At 43.8% G+C, this 21,781-nt stretch overlaps 1 protein-coding gene across 1 annotated transcript in view; it reads left to right on the plus strand.

Annotated features, from left to right (window-relative positions):
• The first annotated feature begins 1,827 nt into the window (after positions 1–1,827).
• LOC124135093 (mucin-5AC-like) overlaps positions 1,828–21,781 on the plus strand; it is a 47,729-nt gene continuing 27,775 nt past the window's right edge. The window contains exons 1-29 of the mRNA XM_048389131.1: positions 1,828–1,986; positions 2,775–2,797; positions 4,256–4,340; positions 4,511–4,632; positions 5,005–5,100; positions 5,345–5,539; positions 6,042–6,083; positions 6,341–6,621; positions 7,005–7,272; positions 7,572–7,702; positions 8,080–8,230; positions 8,708–8,939; positions 9,308–9,653; positions 10,255–10,564; positions 10,742–10,912; positions 11,177–11,414; positions 11,868–12,188; positions 12,505–12,937; positions 13,564–13,957; positions 14,181–14,481; positions 15,217–15,662; positions 15,801–16,625; positions 16,772–17,908; positions 18,464–18,850; positions 18,997–19,290; positions 19,633–20,058; positions 20,197–20,481; positions 20,632–20,934; positions 21,010–21,735. Coding sequence (XP_048245088.1) covers positions 1,925–1,986; positions 2,775–2,797; positions 4,256–4,340; positions 4,511–4,632; positions 5,005–5,100; positions 5,345–5,539; positions 6,042–6,083; positions 6,341–6,621; positions 7,005–7,272; positions 7,572–7,702; positions 8,080–8,230; positions 8,708–8,939; positions 9,308–9,653; positions 10,255–10,564; positions 10,742–10,912; positions 11,177–11,414; positions 11,868–12,188; positions 12,505–12,937; positions 13,564–13,957; positions 14,181–14,481; positions 15,217–15,662; positions 15,801–16,625; positions 16,772–17,908; positions 18,464–18,850; positions 18,997–19,290; positions 19,633–20,058; positions 20,197–20,481; positions 20,632–20,934; positions 21,010–21,735 — 9,031 coding nt within the window. The 5' untranslated portion in view covers positions 1,828–1,924. The remainder of the gene's footprint in view (positions 1,987–2,774; positions 2,798–4,255; positions 4,341–4,510; positions 4,633–5,004; positions 5,101–5,344; positions 5,540–6,041; positions 6,084–6,340; positions 6,622–7,004; positions 7,273–7,571; positions 7,703–8,079; positions 8,231–8,707; positions 8,940–9,307; positions 9,654–10,254; positions 10,565–10,741; positions 10,913–11,176; positions 11,415–11,867; positions 12,189–12,504; positions 12,938–13,563; positions 13,958–14,180; positions 14,482–15,216; positions 15,663–15,800; positions 16,626–16,771; positions 17,909–18,463; positions 18,851–18,996; positions 19,291–19,632; positions 20,059–20,196; positions 20,482–20,631; positions 20,935–21,009; positions 21,736–21,781) is intronic.

Consider the following 21,781-nt stretch of genomic DNA (forward strand, 5'->3'; position numbering starts at 1 on the left):
GAACAGACACAGTACGTAGACATTAATAGTTTGTTGGTTGAAAGACTGCCAACTGCCAATTTTGTCATACATATGGCATTGCTATACCCAACGGTCGAATCCAATTATTTTCTCTGGACATGCTATAAGGTAGACTGCATTTATGGGTATTAGAGGGATGTTACATTTTCTCCAATATCCTAACTTTCATGCAAAGAATTGAGTGATTTTCAAAATTGAAATGTTAGTAGACACAATTGGAAACATTTCTGTTCATGCCCGATCTATACTGGCTGACTCGTGTCGATCATTTCTGTTGTGTCTCTCCAACATAAATCAATCCAGTCACAAAGGGCACATTAAATGCCATATATGACGTTTTGAGTTTGACATGATAGGTCTTCAAAAGGTTTTGTGCAGTATGTTTTAGCTGTTAAGTTAGATTTGAATTCAAGATCAGTTATCAAATAAGGACAAGTTTTGCAAGTTTTTGTGCAACATAAAGAATTATTGCATGGAGATGGGTTTGAAAGAAAAATGTCCTCCAATTTTACTGAACATTTTTAATGATGTTTGTAAATGAATCTTCGTTTCTCAACAGAAGTTGCCTTCATGTTGAACATATGTCAATTTCATGACGTCCTGAAGGACCAACCGAGGACTGCAATCCAAACCATCTGCAGCATGGTGGGGGGCAGTTTTACTGTCTCGGCAAAAACAGTTTCTGATTTGTTCGTTCAATATTTGTTTTGTAAATGCTACCAAGTTAGTGATGTGTCCCGGGGACAAAATGTCCACCACCAGACAAATAGACTTGGTTCATGTGAATAAAGCGACAAAACCTTTTCAATGTCCAATATAAATGAAGTAATGTCAGATGAGATGTGAGATATGACATAGACGTGCCCGCTCCACTTATTTACTCTAACTAGCTTCCAGCAGTATCACTTGAACAGACGATTCTTAATGTTTCTTTAACGTGTGATATCCACCAATGCTTTTCCAGAAGTTTACAGACAATTCGAGCATCTAAATATAATAACCCCCACTCCTGCTTACTACATTCCTGACAACTAATCATTGTCCGAATACTATGCAATGAACTTCTACTGAATCTCAACAGAAACAATGTAATACAGTTACCATCATTGTTTAACAATAAATTACATGCCTATATATTGTATAAGGAACAAGGTGTCAACACCTCTATCATAACGTCATGTGAGTACTATTACAAAATGCTATCATTTTCTTGTCAGTTGTTGAACTTAGTGAACACATTCTACCTTCCTCGCTTATTCATTCGTATATCATATCGTCTTTCTTGTGTGACATAAGCCCTGCACCAAGTTGGAATGACACAGTGTTCAAAATAGACGTCAAATCAAATTACACTGTTCTTCCATGATATGACCAAGCATATTTTCTCATTACTGTGTGCAAAATATTGATAAGGAATTATGAATGCCCTCCTATGTTTGACATAATCTTATCTAAATTAAGTTAATATTGTAGATAACAAACTGCTGGAGCAAGCACATTTCAACAGAAAAGTATACGTAAAATCATTAATAAAATGAATGAAAATCGACAAAAACTTATAATCCATAGTCATATTTATCAAAATTAGAATAAGAACTGACAGTCAATATTAAATGTACTTTTTGCTTGTACACTCATTTCAAAAGATTTTACCTCGCAGACTAAAATGTTATCTAGAGTCTTTACTTGGAAACGTAGCAATGCTTCATGACGCCAGACAGCTGATCGGCGATTGGTCGCTCCGTGCAAGTACTTACTGTATAAAAGTTTGAGTATTCTAGAGGTCGCTTCACAAGCGCTAGGGCGCAAATTGTCTCAAGTTTTACGCAGGCCTCTCAAAGTTTCGACATCAACGGGGACACAGCCAAGGGAATTTTGCAGCTGTAATTGTGCGCCTATCGAAATGGCACCAGGTGCCTCTCTCAAGACCCTGTACCTTGGCATTCTGCTTTTCTCGGCCATCGAGTAAGTTCATATTCTTATGTCATCAAAGATTTGGAGGATTGTATTTCTTTGTAGATATAATTTTTTCTTGCTATTTACTTTGACAAAATAAATTCACATGTGTTACAGTGCATTGATACAGATTTATGTATTTTCTGTGAATATATGTTGTAATTTGTACCTTTTAGCAGAGATTTCTTTTGGCTATGGAGAGGGTTTTATCGCTTCTATTAAGTCCTCCCAAATGTTCCTCGCTTCATGCAATAAAGAAGTTTATCCCATCACTTTCAATACACGTCAGTTAATTTATGGAAATTGTTATTTTTCTAAGTCATATTCAGTCAAGAATTTCTTTGGGCATAGAATACGTTATCAAAGATGCACATGTATAAAATTGTTTTTTATTATTTCTCTGAAGTCTGGATTCAATATGGGCTTCAGGTATCAATTTATGCATTAAGCAAATTGTTTAACTGAGGGACAAAAGAAAGTTATCGAGTTTTATTATTTTATTGGAAATGGAAAGAACTGTTGTCAAATTTAAGTGTGTCTGTTTAACCATCATTCATTCCTGCAACAGATTGCAAAACGTAATGAAAATATATATGTATGAAATAAACTGGTTCAATGAAGACTTGTGTAAGAAATGAATTTGCAACCACTAATAAATGAATAACAACCTTCCCGAAAAAGAAATCCCATGGGGTTGATCTTAAGGTTTCATGACTTACCAGTGAGCCTTTGTTTCCTACTGATAATGTTTGAACACTCATGACAATCTTTATCAAGTTTTTTTAACCTGTTTACAGAGCTGCCAGAGTCAAGCGTCAAGGTAAGTTGTAATATTTTATACACCTGAATTATGTATTTGTCGGTGGCACGGGTAGGCCCAGTCGTCTGAGACGCCGCAAATCTGTGTGAAGAGTTACGTGCCGTTGACGTCACACAAACCTATGATCGTGGGTTCGATTCCACCGTTCACTCTGATAATATTTCTAGATATGCCACCATCAAACCCGTGGGTGCCACACATGTGCTGAAAGTCTAAGACTCGCATCACTTCGGATCTTCCTCCCAAATCAAGTTGATGTGCTGTGATGTAAAATAAATATTGTTCACAGTGGCGTTAAGGGGCTGTGAAGTAGCTTAGTGGTTAAGGCGTTCGCTCGTCATGCTGAAAACCCGGATTCGATTCCTTACATGGGTACAATGTGTGAAACCAATTTCTGGTGTCCCCCCGCTGTGATATTGCTGAAATATTGCCAAAAGCGGCCAAAAAACATATGATATAAGACCATCAACATGTCATCATCTTTTTAAGTAGAGGAATGTATGGCTGTTCTGACACATATCCAAACTATAATACTCAAAAGAAGTTAAAGAACTTTCTTTCATATGTTTACAATGTAACGTCTTTTGAGAAGTGTATAATATATTCACATGTGGTGACATTGACATTACTTTCAATGTTTCAGGTAAACGCAAATAGGATGTAAAAAATACTGTTTAATATAAGCTCACAGGCTAAAGTCACTCGGCAGAAAAAATTGATTGTGAAGTGGAAAATATTCTAAAATAACATATTTTTTATTCCGCTATATATAATCTTACATATTTTCACTGGTCAACGAATCATAAGGCATTTTGTAATGTACTTCGACATGTTTTGTCGTTTTGTGACCCAGCAGGGCGAACATACCATTGCGTGTGGCACAGAAAACAAACTGAGAATTGTTAGCTATGAAACCTTTCACCACTTTACAGAGCAAGCCCTGATTTGATGCGTAAGATTATACCTTTCTATGTGCGTATTTACATACTTATTTAGGAAACGTCGATGACTCAGCAATGCATAATAAAAGGGAACAGTACAGTTAATATATTGCGTCCAGGGCAGGTTTAACTATGTGAAATAAAAAGATGTTAACTTATATTTGTAATGACGAATATGCAAACAGTAGAAGTTGTCTGAAGATCAAGACTACATGGCGTTGTCAATACCCGACGGCGTGGATTGTTGCGGTGTAAAACAAAATGCACTTACAAAGTAGACACAATATATGGAAAACAATTCTTTAATACTGTAAAGGCGACGTTTCAAGCAAGACTGACGGTAAAAGGACCTATACCTAAACGTCACCTTTAAGGTATCTTCTAAGGTATCGTCAACTTCTAAGTAACGCCTATCAAACAAAAAATGCCCTTACTTATGATGTAACAGTTGGACCAAGAACAACCGTAACCTCTACACGTGTAACTGTTTTGTATGTTCCTTTCTCGTCTATTGCAGCGGTAGGTAACTCCGCCTGTCAACCTATACCTGCCCCCAATAACGGAAAGATCAACTGTGCCAGCAGCCCCGATGGATTTGACTTGTAAGTAGAGGTCCTAGATTGAGAAAAGTAGATTGTACGCTTCCGACGGAAGCAGGTGATAATAACTAACCAGTTATCCAATAGTGTTTATGCTTGCTACGATGTTTTGGCGAAATGCTTTAGGTAAGAGGCTTCAAAGCGATGCTAAACCACAGTTTTGATTTCCACAGTGTCTGCACTGCTACCTGCAACACAGGATTCCAGTTCAAGACAAACGAGGCTTCTGTAGAAAGATCATGTGACAACTTTGATGGAAACTGGTTTGACGGGAAGGATGTCCCCGAGTGTCAGCGTGAGTATCATGGCCCTTAGAAAACCATAATCGACAGAATGTCGAAAAGAGACTGATTAAACGTTAGAACCGTAGATCATACGCTCATTCTGATCAGCCTAGTGGAGACACGGGTTAGGCTTTGATCCCAGTAACCTATGTCGTAAACACTGACACAATTGGATCTTCTGGTCAGGCTCGGTGACTTGACTACGTCCATCGTATACCGACGGCCTTGATTCTGAAATGATTCAGTGTGAAGCCTTTCTTTGACATTGGCTCTTTGACATGACAAAGAAATCAGTTTTCTGAATAGATGTATCTCCAGCCAAAAAAGATCAATTGGTTGTGGCCTAAAAAAGAAACAGTATACATGTGAAGGTTCCATTACAGCTGTGTGCTCACCGGGGTGTCTGAACGGTGGATCGTGCAAGGAGCCTAATAAGTGCGCATGCATAGACGGATGGCGAGGAACACACTGCCAGCACCGTAAGTTACTATATCTATCTTTCATCTGTTCTAAACTAAAAATACAACATAATTATAAGGCATATCCCAAAAATGTTCTGCTGGACGGGAAGACTTAGCAATTGTAAAATTGTATCGGTTTATAGTAATTACATTGGAAGATCAGTAATTGTTAGTCTTACGCCAGACGAGAGTTATAAAGAGGAAAAGACAATTATTTACAACTCCTTTAAGTTAACGTCGACGGACTAATGCGTTCCTTCAGATGCTAGTCTCTGCGTGAAGCCCGCTGGTCCCATGTTCGGCAGCATCCAGTGCAAGGCCGACAGTACCGCTACTGTCTGCACTGTGGGATGTGCACCCACCTTCAAGTTCAAGACGCCCCCTGCTGCCGAGTACAGGTGCACTGCTGATGGCACATGGAGTCCCCCGAAGGAGAGCATCCCAGACTGTGTGCAAGGTGGGTAGTGATGTTGCAATGTAGAACACATGTGATAGTGAGTGGTTATTATCAGCTGGAGCTAAACTAAAGAGCGATCATAAACTTATTCATGGATGCAATACTCTGCAGTGGGGCTAAGTCCAACTCACTGTTATCACAGGGTTAGAATTGGGCCCCATCTAGGTCTAGTGAATGGGTTCATTGTGTGTCAACGTACCCCGACGGCATGTATCATTGCTCTTAATATTAATCACTGGATCATCGAATCCAGACACGATTATGTACAGGCCGTCGTCACAAAGTCAACAAACAAACAAATGAGTGAGTGAGTGAGTATGGTTTTACGCCATTTTTAGCAATATTCCAGCAATATCACGGCGGGGGACACCAGAAACGGGCTTCACACATTGTACCCATGTCGGGAATCGAACCCGGGTCTTCGGCGTGACGAGCGAACGCTTCACCACTAGGCTACCCGACCGCCCCACAAACAAATGAAATATGTGCGTTTGCATTTCAGAACAAGTTGTTGCCCCATCTGTCCAGCCAACTGGTAGCTTAAGTAAGTACACACTGATAGTTAAATGTTAATAAGAAGGGTTCAGTGCTGCTGTCATGTATCTGTAATGGCAAGTTTGATCAAATTCCGGGCTAGAACGGATCCCCAGGAGCTTACATTGTACGCTTGTCGTTAGAGGAGACTAAACGGGATTGGTGGCCATGCTTTTAGTCACCGGGTTATCCGGCGATGGATTATGTTTTTGGGATATTGCTGACTGTGGTGTATAAAAGTATTCACTTACTCACTTCATGTTACAGTCCACCCCGAGGTCAACGGTGACGCCACCTGCGTTGCATGGGGCCAGGATCACTACAGGACATTCGACAACAAGATGTACACATTCCAGGGCAACTGCCACTACCTCCTCGCTAAGGACTGCGCCTTCAACACCTTTGACATCCACGTCATCAACGACGGGAACTGCACGGTCGGAAAACAATGCAAGAGGGAACTTGACATCTATATGGGTGCAACGAAAATCAGCTTGCGTCAAGGCCTAGGTGCTGATGGACCCGAGGTCACGTGGAATGATGCCCCTGTGAGTGTTTTGAGTATCTCTTGTGTAAAACACGTTCGTTCTTGTACAGCTTTTTGGGAGTTCAATCTATCACAAATCACAGAAACCTTCGTGGTCACTGAAACAGTCAGTTCTACTGATAGTCATTGTAAACGCCTAGGTGATTGGGTAAGCTATGCATTTACTAGTTATGGCAAATCTCCTTGGCGATTGATAGCCCAACGTGTAGTGGCAGTCAGGCGAATCCACCGAGCAAATTTGTAAACTCAAAAAAAAATTGTGATGAAAAATATACTACAGGACCACTTAATGGATCAGTGATGAATCCAGGTGTTCGCGAAATGGATAAGCATATCCTGTTCTACCGGTAGCACCCGTCATTATAGATGCATGTATCTCGACAGGTGAAAGTCCCCGGCGCACATGACGGTGTTGTGTATGAACTGGTCGGCTCCTATATCACCATCAAAAGTGGACTTGGCTTTAAGGTCAAATGGGACGGGAAGGAGTCCATCTTCGTTCAGGTAGCGGATGATCTGAAGGGCAAGACGTGTGGTCTGTGTGGCCGTTACGATGGTGACCCCAACAACGACTTCGAGACAGACGCCGGCAAAGTTGTCACATCTGCCGCTAGTTTCGCCACAAGTTGGAAGAAGGAACTTCTTGATGGATGTAAGTGAGATCAATCAAAATTGGCCAAATACTCATTACGAGATGCATTAAAGCTGGCCAGATACTCTTGTTAGATGCATCAAAGCTGCTCAGTTAACCTTTACGAGAGGATGGTTTTGGTGTAACTTTATAAATTTTGAGCAGAAAGGCAAAATATTCTTCATACACTGTTGAAGAGCTACATAAAATTGAAATTGAAACGTTTGAAGTTATTTTGTATAAGTATTTAAACAGTAATAAAACAAGATGGTGACTCAATGTAGAACCAAGCCCGCTCACTCATTTACTTGGTGTTGCAGCCTCATGTCCCGACGTCTCCCAACATGGCGTGTGCAAGATGGACACCCCCCAAAACAGCCAGAAGGCCCTCAAGGCATCCTCTATCTGCCAGCAGCTGCTGACAGATGGCTCCTTCGCTGCCTGCCATGCTGTGAGTATTGTCCATCTTTAAATGCAGGCAATCCCTCGATAGATAGAGTACACTTGTACAAGTACTGCAGCCATGTTGCGGGTATTATCCATACACAGATGCTGTCCATCTCTCCATAGATATGTTTCACTTGTGCAAGTATTGCAGTCATGCTGCGAGAAGTGTCTATCACGCCATTGATATGCATTAATTACACTTGTACATGCAATTCAGCCAGAATCCATCTTATTTGTGGGTCACGGGTGGTTTAGTAGTCCCAGGATTCACTATGATTCGCTCTGAGTGTTCTTCTGGGTAAGTAGGCACCTTGGTAAATGCCTAAGGCCTGCACCACTTCGTCTCAAATTGTTATTTTCATATAAATGTTTGTTCTTCAGCTTGTGGATGTGAACCCCTACATCGAGGCTTGCAAGACCGACTGCTGCAATGGTGATGCCAACAGCTGCATGTGCAACACCTTCGAGGCCTACTCAAGGGAATGCATGTCAAAGAAGGTCAAACTCTCCTGGAGAAAGCCAGACAGATGCCGTGAGTAGTGCATAATGGTGTAAGGGAGATAACTCTTCTAACATTGTGTTGCGGCATGTGGTCCTGGATACAGCACACAAGTCGGGTTCCAGTCCTCTCCCACACTTAAACACATGTTATATGTGGTGTCTCAGGAATTACTTTGTTCAGTGTATGCTTCTGTTCTTCCAACATTGAATGGGTAGGATGAGATCGAAATGTGAACTTAATCAAGTCCTATAAGTTTGTAAAATCCCAAGGAAGTTGAGAATGAAATTCGGTTGCAAGGAAATTGATAAATAATCCTGATATGAAATTTGGTATTTGTACCGTGTTAATGCTACAGATTCGCTTACGTCCTAACATGTTTCCCTGGTCAACATTGATAAAAAGTTCTTTGACATTAGTCAGCATTATATCAGAGGTACAGGGTCAGCCTTCACGTTCACAAGTACTTTTGAGACTTTGTTTCCAAATATGCGTCTTTCCTTGAAACAGCTGTGGTGTGTCAGCGAAACCTGATCTTCAAGGAATGTGGTAGCCCCTGTCAGAAGAGGTGTCAGGACACAAGTGCCACCTGCAATGAAGACGCATGTGTTGATGGCTGCTTCTGTCCCGACAGTACCGTCCTCCACAACGGCGAGTGCATCCCTGCTGACACCTGCCCCTGTGAGAGCAATGGTCATGAGTTCAACCAAGGAGCAACCATCCCCAGGGACTGCAACACATGGTACAGTACATCTCACAAATAAGTGTACATGATGAAATTGAAGGCGAGTTGATTTACTAGCCAGGAGGTTTAGTGGTCTCACTAGTTTGTTATTTATGAACAGTTCTTTTATGATTTTGATTATTCCACCATAAGACCATATACCTAGGATGCAACTGTCACATACAGGCACAGTTAGCTAAACCATTATCTGATTTCTTAGTTTGAAATGCCAACTCGCCACATTTATTTTCATTGGTTCTTGTTGGTTATACTTTTGGGTTCAACGAAGTGGCAAACGTTTATTGTCTGATTCATTGTATGCCTTCACTGTATACTGTTCAAAACGGGGTTCACAACAAACTCACATACCTCATCGTTTACCTCAGCACATGCTATGGTGGCAAGTGGAACTGTACTACCAAGAAATGTGAAGCTACCTGTTCTGCCACTGGAGATCCTCACTACATGACGTTCGATGGTTTCCGCTACAACTTCATGGGTACCTGCAGCTACTACCTCATCTACGACCCAAACTTCGACATCATCGTTGACAACATTAAATGTGGACATGGCGAGGCATCATGCACGAAATCTGTCACCCTTGATGTCAATGGAATGAACATCAAGCTTGACCACAACCACCAGCTCTTTGTGAATGGGAAGGAAATCACCAAACTTCCATACAAGGCTGAGGGAATCAAGATCTTTATGGTGTCTTCTCTCTTCATGCAGGTGAGTCTAACATTGGTGTCTCATCTTTGGCACTTCGCTGTGGATTGTTTAATGTTTTGAGGAATTTTGGGGCGCATCACTGATTAGTTACCGACACATATTTAAGAGGTAATCAATGCCTTCATATAATAAATATTTCAGTCACTGCCAATTGAGTCAATTGGGACCAAATGAAATGTTTTATTCAATTTCTCTGGAGTGAGTGAGTATTGGTTTATGTCGCTTTTAGCAATATTCCATCAATAACAGAGCGAAGGACACCAGAAATGGGATTCACACATTGTACCCATGTTGGGAATCGAACCTGGGCCTTCAGCGTGACGAGCGAACGCTTTTACCACTAGGCTAGGCTCTTGAACTGTACAATGTCAGTCGTAGTCTACAGAAAACCTGATGATAAAATAAATCAAGTGATATTTGGCATGTTTCTGACGAGGTTGTTCATCACATCCATATCTAAACTGAAATATATCACCTAATAAGGATATTCGAATAATTCTATGATACACCAACCTCATAGGCTTGTAGATCTAATAAATAATTGAGAAAACGTATTACAACCATCCAAATTGGAGAAACCCTAGTTGATCTTTATTTCTAGGCTGAGCTGGATAATGGCATCAAGATCCTCTGGGACGGGCGTACTCGTGCCTACATCACCGCCCCTCCATCCTTCATGAAGAAGACCAAGGGTCTCTGCGGCTACTTTGACGGCAACCAGAACAATGACTTCCTCACAAAGGAAGGTGACATAGAGACCAATGTCAACGCCTTTGGTAACCGCTGGAAGACTGAGGCCACGTGTCGTGACATGCCTACGACCCCTCAGGCCCACCCCTGTGACCTGAACGCTCAGAGGAAAGCCAAGGCTGTGACTGAATGCCAGAAGCTTAAGAGTGACACTTTCAAGGGTCAGTATAGTAATGATATTCAAGAGTCAGTTTGTCAATGATATTCAAAGGTTCATATCATACTTTCAGGGTCAGTGTGGCAGTGATATTTAAGGGCGAACATGTTCGGTAACACCTTTAAAGTGATTGCCAGACAGGTCGGTGGCTTTCATACAATATGTTTCGTTCATCTTCCAGAATGTCATGATGTTGTGGATGTCGACCAGTTCTATGACGATTGTTTGTATGACACATGTGCTTGCACCGATAACCTCAAAGACTGCATGTGCCCCAACTTCGGCGAATACGCCGACACCTGTGCTTCTAAGGGCATCAAGATCAACTGGCGTTCTGAAATTACCGAGTGTGGTGAGTTGAGACATAGTACAACACCTTTTATTGCAAGCCTCCTCCTTATTCCATCCAGACTCAGAAATCACCTTGTCGAATATGTCAATATTCCAACGTTCATTTGCAGTGTTTCGATTTTGGGTTTTATGTCTACTCTCAGTGTCTCAATGTCTACTCATAATGTTTCCATGTTCTTAAGCAATGTCGCAATATGCCCTACCAATGTTTCAATGTACACCACCAATGGTCCAGTACTCAATATCTGTGCTCAATAATCACCAGCACTGGTGTGTACCGGCGGTCAGGAGTATCAAGTCTGTGGCAGCCCCTGCGCCAGAACCTGCCGAAACATTGCCGAGAACGAGGCCTGTCAGGAGAGATGCGTGGAAGGATGCAACTGTCCCGCAGGCGAGTCACTGAACAACGATGGCGAGTGTGTCAGCATTACACAGTGTCCTTGCATTTTTGACGAGAGGGAATATGCTGCTGGATACACCACCATCAAGGGAGATGAACTCTGGTAAACATTCATTCCGCATAAACCCTATATCAAGAGTGCAGGCACTGTAAACTCCACCTGATTAGCTCTTTCCTGTGTGTCAATACTACATTTCAAAATGTGTCTCTATTACAGGTACACAGTGGTACTGAATTAGCAAATTACCATGTAGATGATTTTTTTTTGTATATATACAACAGACCATGAATGATATACGGTGATGGATATAATTGTACATTTTAATTCTAACTGAATTAACTTTTTGCGTTTTGTGTAAATCTCTTCTCAAGCGGCGAGTGAGGGTAAGGTTTCATGTCGCTTTTAACAATATTCAAGCAAAGATAATGGCGAGGACACCGAAACTTGGCAACACAAATTGCACCCACGTGGTGAATCAAACTCGGGGCTTCGCCATAACTACATGGACTTTCCCGAATTTTTATTGCCTCTAACATAAAACATGGCTATTTACAGTGAATGCGTTGGTGCCAAATGGCACTGTCAGAACCTTCACGGCAAAGACGGATCCACACCCCTGCCCACCACAAAGCCTATCCAGTCTCTCTGTGAGGAGAACAAGGAGTACACAACCTGCGTCTCTGCATGCCCCGTCACATGCGACAACGTGCACGACCCACCCACGTGCACCACGAGCAACTGTGAGCCTGGCTGTGTATGTAAACCAGGGTTTGTAAAGGAGGGTGACCGATGTGTGGAGTCCAACCAGTGCCCATGTCACCATGGAGGGAAGGCTTACTTCGAGGACGATAAGATCGTAATGGACTGTAATGAATGGTTGGTACATTTCACCATTATCAGATTTGTTATAAGTTAATTATATTTGCTTCTTATGCCTTCAATAAAACATTATAATGTACAAATGAACATTGAGTTCCAACAAAGAATACATGTTACCATTAACATTTGGAATTTTGTGTTGGAGGACTGAGCAATATTGTCATCCAATCAAGCCTCTTATGTAAGAGAACTTTATTCAAATGGCATTAATGTGAAATCATATATGAATGAAATAATGTTTGTACTCTTAATATGGCATTCCTTATTATGGAAAAAAATATTGAGGCTTTTGCACTATGCTGTCTGTTCTCAGCACATGCAAGAGTCGCAAGTGGGAATGTGAGATGAAGGACTGTCCCGCCATCTGCAGCACATACGGTGACTCCCATTACAGGACCTTTGACGGGAAGCCATTTGAGTTCCAAGGTAACTGCGACTATGTCCTTGCCAAATCTACAGATACCAATGGCGTCAAGTTCCTGATCACCACTGAGAACATCCCTTGTGGCACCAGTGGTGTAACTTGCACCAAGGCAATAGAGTTTTCTGTGGGTGAGCCTGGCTCTGCTAACTTCTACCGCCTTGATCTTGTTCGTGGTAAACCAGTCACGACAGAGCCGGGGTCACCTTTCGACATCAAGGACGTTGGCAACTTTATCTACATTAACACCACATTAGGGATCGCCATGCAGTGGGACAAAGGAACAACCCTTTACATCAGGCTTAGCACACCACACAGGAATAAGGTAAATGCAGATTTATTCGCTAACACTTGGTATCGTTACTGGGTTTTATTGATCTATTCCTATGATTTTCAGGTTATTTTTGGTTTTTAAGACCAATTGAATGCGTTGATGTGTTATACTTATTGATATTGATCAACTTTGTTGGCCATATGAACACATCCACATGTCATGGCATATGCTTGTTGTTAGGTAAATGTATCATGCACTATGTTGTTCCATATTCAATTTAAGACTGGCATAACTGTATGATATTAGACAGCATCACTTGTATAAACTGAAAAGACTCTTCAGAATAACATTTCAGAATACTTATGTGACGTCTAACCAAACGTAGTCCATGGTATTACTCTCACAAAATCAATTGTAAGCTAACGTCATGTTTAAGATAACATTTAGGGACACAAGGTGCCAAGTTGTCCGAGGCATCGCAATTCGACCATGATCCTTCCAGAATCTGATGATCCAAGATCTTCCCCGATTATCATTCTCAGTTTGTCAGCATCATACATGTGCCTCGTTTTGGTCATTGGAAGCGTCTATGACCTTTCCTCCACATAAAGCTGATGAGCCGTGATACACCTGATCTAATATATAACCCAACTCACGAACTCGTTTCATCTTGCCAGGTTGTTGGTCTATGTGGTAACTTCAATGGCGATCAAAAGGATGACTTCCAAATGCCCCAAGGAGGTCCTCCCGCCGTCAAGGCCACAACTTTTGGCGACTCCTGGAAGGTCCATGACTACTGCGCACCCTCAACTGTCATCACTGACACTTGTGAGGCAGCTCCTCACCGCAAACCGTGGGCTCAGAAGAAATGTGGCATCATGCAGTCTGACCTGTTTGAGCCCTGTCACCATGTCGTAGCCTACCAGGCTTACATGGACAAATGCATATTTGATGCCTGTGCTTGTGACCTAGGAGGCGACTGTGAATGTCTCTGTACTGCTATTGCCGCTTATGCCCATGAATGCGCTGTCAAAGGAGTGCCCATCAGATGGAGGAGCAATGAACTTTGTGGTATGTATTTGATGGTTATCTCTACCGCAAAATAAACCTCATCTACCCGCTTAGGTCATTCAGGGACATGACATCAGGGGGCTACAGTAGTTACGAATATTGGTCACCTGTGAAAACCAAGTTTCAACTGTGTACAACATTTATGGTGTCCCTCGCCGAGATATTGTGGGAATAGTGCTGCCATAAAACTCACTCACCATATTTCATTTTGCTCCTCTTCCAGCCATTGAATGCACCGACTGCTTCACCTACAACCCCTGTATTTCTACCTGCCCAAAGAAGACTTGCGACAACCGTCTTGTGTATGACCAACTGACACGGGACTGCAAGCAGGACCTGTGTTTCGAGGGTTGTGATGCCCAGGCCTGCCTCCCAGGACAGGTGTACGACAATAACGTCTCACCAATGAAGTGCATCCCAGAGCCTTTCTGTAACACCACAGCCTGTGTCCTTAACGGAAGAGCATACATAGAGGGAGACAGGATCACCGATGAGACCATTTGTAGATCTGAGTGTGAGATCTGGTGAGCGAGCAGTTCTCTTCCCCTGTTTTTTTACACATAGCGCGACAACTGAAAGAGCCTTATGACAGAAAACATACACATTTAATCGGCGTTCCTGAAGCCCACAGGACATTTATAGCATGGGCTATATATCTACAATCCACACATCATCGGAAAATAATGTAACCAACAGCTCATTTACGAATATTAATAAATTATCATATATTTTAAGTGATAAAGGAAACATTCAACGCTGTTAAAGCATTAAGGATTTGTTTTGAATCTGAATGGAAATCATAAAGCCAATACACTAAAAGGGAAGTTTCATACCCAGCTTCTGATCTCGTCTTATTTTGATATATGCTGTCGCTGTTTACAGGTTACTTAAAATTAAAGGGGGCACTGGGGATTGTTAAAGAGTTGCAATTAAATGTTACAAGTTTTGTCCCAGGCGTGCCATGATCCTACAATGTAGTATGGATAGAATCCCAGATTCAACCCGATTTAAACAACATACCTGTCATGACAGGTTACAGCAAAGTGATAAAACAAATTATACCTGCATCACTTCAGGTACCCCTCTCATTTAGCTGAAAAGATGTAGTGTAATTATAGTATTGTTCAAAGCTGCGTCCATCACACTCAAGCAAGATTACACAAGCATACACACACACACATGCATACACATACATTACTAAGTTATAGACATGTATTTAGTATACAATGACATCTAACAGTTTGGTTTGTATTCCACAGTACTTGTACCAATGGGGAACTGAAGAGAATGGGCTACTGCACGGGAAGTACACCATTTGTCTCAACCCCTTCTGTCATACCTACGGCTCAACCAACAGTCTCCCCAACTATACACACAGTTTCCTCCGAAACCGCAACGCCCTATGCAACTACAGCAATACCCCCTGCCTGTCTGAGTACTGGTTGGACCTCCTGGATGAGTTACTCTGTGCCTACACCAGCCAATATCGGAGACATTGAGACCATCACTGGTCTTAGGAAGTCATATTCCTTCTGTGACCATTCTATGATGAGTGCCATTGAATGTCGCGTCGTTGGCCAGAACACCAAGGCCGAAATGTCTGGCCAGAAGGTCACATGCAATCTGCGAGAGGGACTTAAATGCTACCATAAAGACCAGCCCAGCGGACTCTGCCTCGACTTTGAAGTTCGATATTACTGTGACTGTAAGTAATCACTTTTAAGCTGTCATACATTTTTTTAAGTTAGCCGTTTCTGTGAGCATTCTTATATTCATGATATATATATTATAATATTGTTTTTTAAATTGTGATAAGAAGGTAATAAGTCCAAAATAATTTCAGGTTCAGCAGCGCCATCTGCCAGTCCAGTGTTTCCAGGACAAAGTGGTAAGCCAACAGCTAGTCCAAGTGCAGGAGAGAATGGTGTTCCCACGTCTGGCCCAGGACTTCCAGGACAAAGTGGTCAGCCAACAGCCAGCCCAAGTGCAGGACAGAGTGGTGTTCCTACGTCTGGCCCAGGACTTCCAGGAAAAAGTGGTCTGCCAACAGCAAGTCCAATTCCTGGAGAGAGTGGTCAACCAACAGCCAGTCCAAGTGCAGGACAGAGTGGTGTACCCACGTCAATCCCAGCACTTCCAGGACAAAGTGGTCAGCCAACAGCCAGCCTAAGTGCAGGACAGAGTGGTCTACCAACAGCCAGTCCAAGCGCCGGTAAGAGTGGTGTACCCACGTCCAGCCCAAGCCTTCCAGGACAAAGTGGTCTGCCAACAGCAAGTCCAAGTGCAGGACAGAGTGGTCAACCAACGGCGAGTCCGAATGTAGGGCAGAGTGGTCTTCCCACCAGCAGTGTAATGACAAAAGCTCCTTACAGTTGTACTGAAGGCTGGTCAGCCTGGATGAACACTGATCGACCTACCATCAGCCACAGCTTTGAATTTGAAGGAGACGGTGATCATGAAGACCTTGATGCACTTAGATATTACTACAGCTTCTGTTCACAACTATCTAGTGTACAGTGCAGGAGTGCCACTACCGGCCAAATGTACCACATGACAGCTGATGTAGGAACAGAATGCAACATCAAGCAGGGCTTCTCATGTGCTAACGACAAACAAGCTGCAGGCATATGTGATGACTATGAAATCAGCGTTTTCTGTGACTGTGGCCGTAAGTGTCAATTGAACCATTATCTAGATAAAGTGCATCTATTGATATCGTTCCTAATCTTATATAATGGACTGAGGTAGTTACAATGTTTGATTTACACGTCACAAATCTTATTTAAGCAACTCAAAGTTTCAATCCTGTTTCAGAAAATCCAACTGCAGTACCAACCGCTAAGCCAACACTAGCCCCAGGGTATACAACTCCTAAACCCGGACAGCCTTTTGAGTCAATTCCGTCGTGTATGTGGACACAGTGGATGAATTCCTTTGAGAAGAAACCAGGGACTGATGGTGACTTTGAAACAATGAGCAGCCTACGCCTGAAATATCCATTCTGTGCCCAGCCAGTAGCCATACAATGTAGAGTGAAACCCACATCTGAAAATCCAAAGGAAATATCATATGAAAAATCTGGTGGAATGGGTGTTTCCTGCAACTTGAACAGAGGTCTTGTATGTGTAGATTCCATGCAACCTAATGGAAAGAAATGTTTAGATTATGAAGTGAGGTTATACTGTACAGATGCTTGTCCGTCCACTGTTGCCCCAGAGGGAACACCTACCGCTGAACCTCCTAAGAGTGAAACAGGTTTCCCAACAGCCAGTCCAGGTCTTCCAGGAAAGAGTGGTCTTCCTACAGCCAGTCCAGGTGTTACAGGAGGAAAGAGCGGTCAACCAACAGCGAGCCCAAGTGCAGGACAGGGTGGTCTTCCCACAGCCAGTCCAGGTGTTATAGGAAAGGGGGGTCTTCCCACAGCGAGTCCAAGTGCAGGACAGAGTGGTCTTCCAACAGCTACTCCAGGTATAGGGGAAAGTGGTCAGCCAACAGCCGGGCCAGGTATTACAGGAAAGAGCGGTCAACCAACAGCCATTCCAAGTGCAGGACAGAGTGGTCTTCCCACAGCCAGCCCCGGTGTTACAGGACAAAGCGGTCAACCAACAGCCAGTCCAAGTGCAGGACAGAGTGGTCTTCCAACAGCCAGTCCATCCGGTATACAAGGAGGCACCCCAACAGCCTCTCTGCAGATTTGTAAAGAGGGGTGGACAGGGTGGATCAACTCTGATAAACCTACAGTTGGCAATGGCGATGTTGAAACTGTCAGTGGAATTGCTGGGTATCCAAAAACATGCATGAAGGTTCTTTCAGCTGAATGTAGAGTTGCCGAAACTAAAGCTGACTATAGATCTACTGGACAGCAGGTTAACTGTGATAGCTACGGGCTTGAATGTATCAATGGAGAAAATCAACAATGTGCAGATTATGAAGTTCGATTCTATTGTTTCTGTAAGTATAATCTTTATTGATCATGATCTATGTATATGAATAATGTATCAATTCGCACGAACGCTTACAATATTTATAGAGATAATAACACATGGTGACTACATTATACCAAAGTAGATGTGCAACTTTATTTGATAAATTCGGCATGTGATTTATTAACACACTATGAACATCGAGGATTATGGTCATTCATGCTAATCATACATTATATTCATGCTACGCACACGTTATACATTAATTTCGTTCAACTGATAATGTCTACAACCGGTTGGAATTGCGAACAGATTCCGTCCACAGTAACCATTGCTTGTTGTAAGAGTCTATAATAGGAACGTCATGATATGACTGGAATACTGTAAAAAACAACGTTAAACCCAACTCACGCACTCACTCTATAATGCCATCTTGTGGCAGGTCTCTCTTTTCCTTGGCTGACTTCGTGAATTGTTGCTTATACTTTATGTCAATGACTTGCCAGATCCAGATATAGCTGGAATGTTGCTGAGTACGGCGTAAAACAACATAGGCTTACCCACTTAACATATCTCTCTGCAGGTGGAGAAGAGACAACTCCAGGTGAAGTGCCTTCGGTTACTCCAACTGCACGCCCCTCCGTATCCCCAGTAGCTGGAATCAGTGGGCAGCCAGAGACCATTGTCTGCAACCATGGCTGGACATCCATGATGAATGAGGCACGCCCTGGAGATTCAGATGGGGGAGACCTGGAGACCATTGACAAGCTGAGAAAGTCAAACAAGTTCTGTGACGAGAGCAATATCATCTCTATAGAGTGTGTTGTTGCTGGAACCAATACAGGTCATGAAATGACAGGGCAGCAGGTAACATGTGACAAACAGGCTGGTCTCCTCTGCTTCAACAGCAAACAGTCCAATGGCCAGTGTCTGGATTATGCAGTCCGATTCTTCTGTGACTGTGCTCAATGTAAGATATCTGTGTTTTGTGAAATACTGTTAACGTGTTAGTTAACCGGTATTAACCTATTCAGCATCATAACTTCTTTGAAAGTAAAGATAATGTTGTTTCTCTTAATGCTCGTAATGTAATGCTGATTATGTTTTATGTTTCAGCCACACCCTACAACCCCGTGGTCACTACATATGCTGTATACACTGGCTCCAATGAGATGACACCATCTCTCATTCCATCAGCTAAACCGAGTGTCAGCCCAGTCGTTCAGATAACATCTGCTCCACCAAGCATTGACCATAGCGGAATGCCAACAGCAAGTCCTATACCAGGACAGAGTGGTAGCCCATCAGCACAGCCACCAACAGGGCCAGGTGGTCAACCAACAGCCAGCCCAGGTGTAACAGGAATGAGCGGTCTTCCAACCGCCAGTCCAAGTGCAGGGCAGAGCGGTCTTCCCACAGCCAGTCCAAGTGTAACAGGAATGAGCGGTCTTCCCACAGCTAGTCCAATTGCAGGTCAGAGTGGTGTGCCCACGTCTAGTCATGGACTTCCGGGACAAAGTGGTCAACCAACAGCCAGCCCAGGTGTAACAGAAATAAGTGGTCTTCCAACAGCCAGCCCAGATGTTACAGGAAAGAGCGGTCAACCAACAGCCAGTCCAAGTGCAGGGCAGGGTGGTCAACCAACAGCAAGCCCAGGTGTAACAGGATTCAGCGGTCTTCCCACGGCCAGTCCAAGTGCAGGACAGAGCGGTCTTCCAACAGCCAGCCCAGATGTTACAGGAAAGAGCGGTCAACCAACAGCCAGTCCAAGTGCAGGGCAGGGTGGTCAACCAACAGCCAGCCCAGGTGTAACAGGATTCAGCGGTCTTCCCACGGCCAGTCCAAGTGCAGGACAGAGTTTTAAGCCCACTGCCCTACCTCAAGTCGTAACAACTTGTGCATCATATTGGTCTCAGTGGTTCAACCGTGACAAGCCTTCAACAGGTGGAGGGGACCATGAGCATGTTTCACACGAGGATTTGAACAATAAATTTGCATTCTGCTCTGGTGGGGAGATTACCGACCTCCAATGTTTCGGACTTGGCACACAAGCCTATTCATTCTCCACTGGAGAGGTCACACAATGTGATCTGAAGAAGGGATTCACGTGTCTCAACGCCGAAAATACACCACTAAACTGCCAAGACTACCAAATTAGATACTTCTGTCAAGTCTGTGGTAAGCATCAGTTGTTTGCAACATTGAAAATACCTCTGTACTTACATTCAGTCGTGTCTCTTATTAACAACAGATGTCTCGAGAATGTAATTGACAGATATATGTGATATCTTAATCTAACATATGTATTTTGTGCAGCACTTGTACCAACTGCCGCCCCAAGCGCAGCTCCAAGTGGTCTTCCAACTACTTCCCCAGGATTTCCAGGACAAAGTGGTCAGCCAACAGCCAGCCCAGTAACTGGGCAGAGTGGTCAACCAACAGCAAGCCCAAGTGCAGGACAGAGTGGTCTTCCAACAGCTACTCCAGGTGTTACAGGAAAGAGCGGTGTTCCAACAGCAAGTCCAAGTGCAGGACAGAGTGGTCAACCAACAGCTACTCCAGGTATAGGGGAAAGTGGTCAGCCAACAGCCGGCCCACCAGGTGTTATAGGAAAGAGCGGTCAACCAACAGCCAGTCCAAGTGCAGGACAGAGTGGTCTTCCAACAGCTACTCCAGGTGTTGTAGGAAAGAGCGTTGTTCCAACAGCGAGTCCAAGTGCAGGACAGAGTGGTCAACCAACAGCTACCCCAGGTGTTACAGGAAAGAGCGGTATTCCAACAGCGAGTCCAAGTGCTCGACAGAGTGGTCTTCCAACAGCCGGCCCACCAGGTGTTGTAGGAAAGAGCGGTGTTCCAACAGCGAGTCCAAGTGCAGGACAGAGTGGTCTTCCAACAGCTACTCCAGGTGTTACAGGAAAGAGCGGTCAACCAACAGCCAGTCCAAGTGCAGGACAGAGTGGTCTTCCAACAGCTACTCCAGGTGTTACAGGAAAGAGCGGTATTCCAACAGCGAGTCCAAGTGCAGGACAGAGTGGTCAACCAACAGCTAGTCCAGGTGTTACAGGAAAGAGCGGTATTCCAACAGCGAGTCCAAGTGCAGGACAGAGTGGTCAACCAACAGCTAGTCCAGGTATAGGGGAAAGTGGTCAGCCAACAGCCGGCCCACCAGGTGTTACAGGAAAGAGCGGTCAACCAACAGCCAGTCCAAGTGCAGGACAGAGTGGTCTTCCAACAGCCGGCCCACAAGGTGTTGTAGGAAAGAGCAGTGTTCCAACAGCGAGTCCAAGTGCAGGACAGAGTGGTCTTCCAACAGCTACTCCAGGTGTTACAGGAAAGAGCAGTATTCCAACAGCGAGTCCAAGTGCAGGACAGAGTGGTCTTCCAACAGCCGGCCCACCAGGTGTTGTAGGAAAGAGCAGTGTTCCAACAGCGAGTCCAAGTGCAGGACAGAGTGGTCTTCCAACAGCTACTCCAGGTGTTGCAGGAAAGAGCGGTATTCCAACAGCGAGTCCAAGTGCAGGACAGAGTGGTCTTCCAACAGCCGGCCCACCAGGTGTTGTAGGAAAGAGCAGTGTTCCAACAGCGAGTCCAACTGCAGGACAGAGTGGTCTTCCAACAGCTACTCCAGGTGTTGCAGGAAAGAGCGGTATTCCAACAGCGAGTCCAAGTGCAGGACAGAGTGGTCAACCAACAGCTAGTCCAGGTATAGGGGAAAGTGGTCAGCCAACAGCCGGCCCACCAGGTGTTACAGGAAAGAGCGGTCAACCAACAGCCAGTCCAAGTGCAGGACAGAGCGGTCTTCCCACAGCTATTCCAGGTATAGGGGAAAGTGGTCAGCCAACAGCCGGCCCACCAGGTGTTATAGGAAAGAGCGGTCAACCAACAGCCAGTCCAAGTGCAGG

This window comes from Haliotis rufescens, unplaced genomic scaffold (genome assembly GCF_023055435.1).
Source record: "Haliotis rufescens isolate VD_foot unplaced genomic scaffold, xgHalRufe1.0.p SCAF_10, whole genome shotgun sequence".
NCBI classification, from domain to species: Eukaryota; Metazoa; Mollusca; class Gastropoda; order Lepetellida; family Haliotidae; genus Haliotis; species Haliotis rufescens.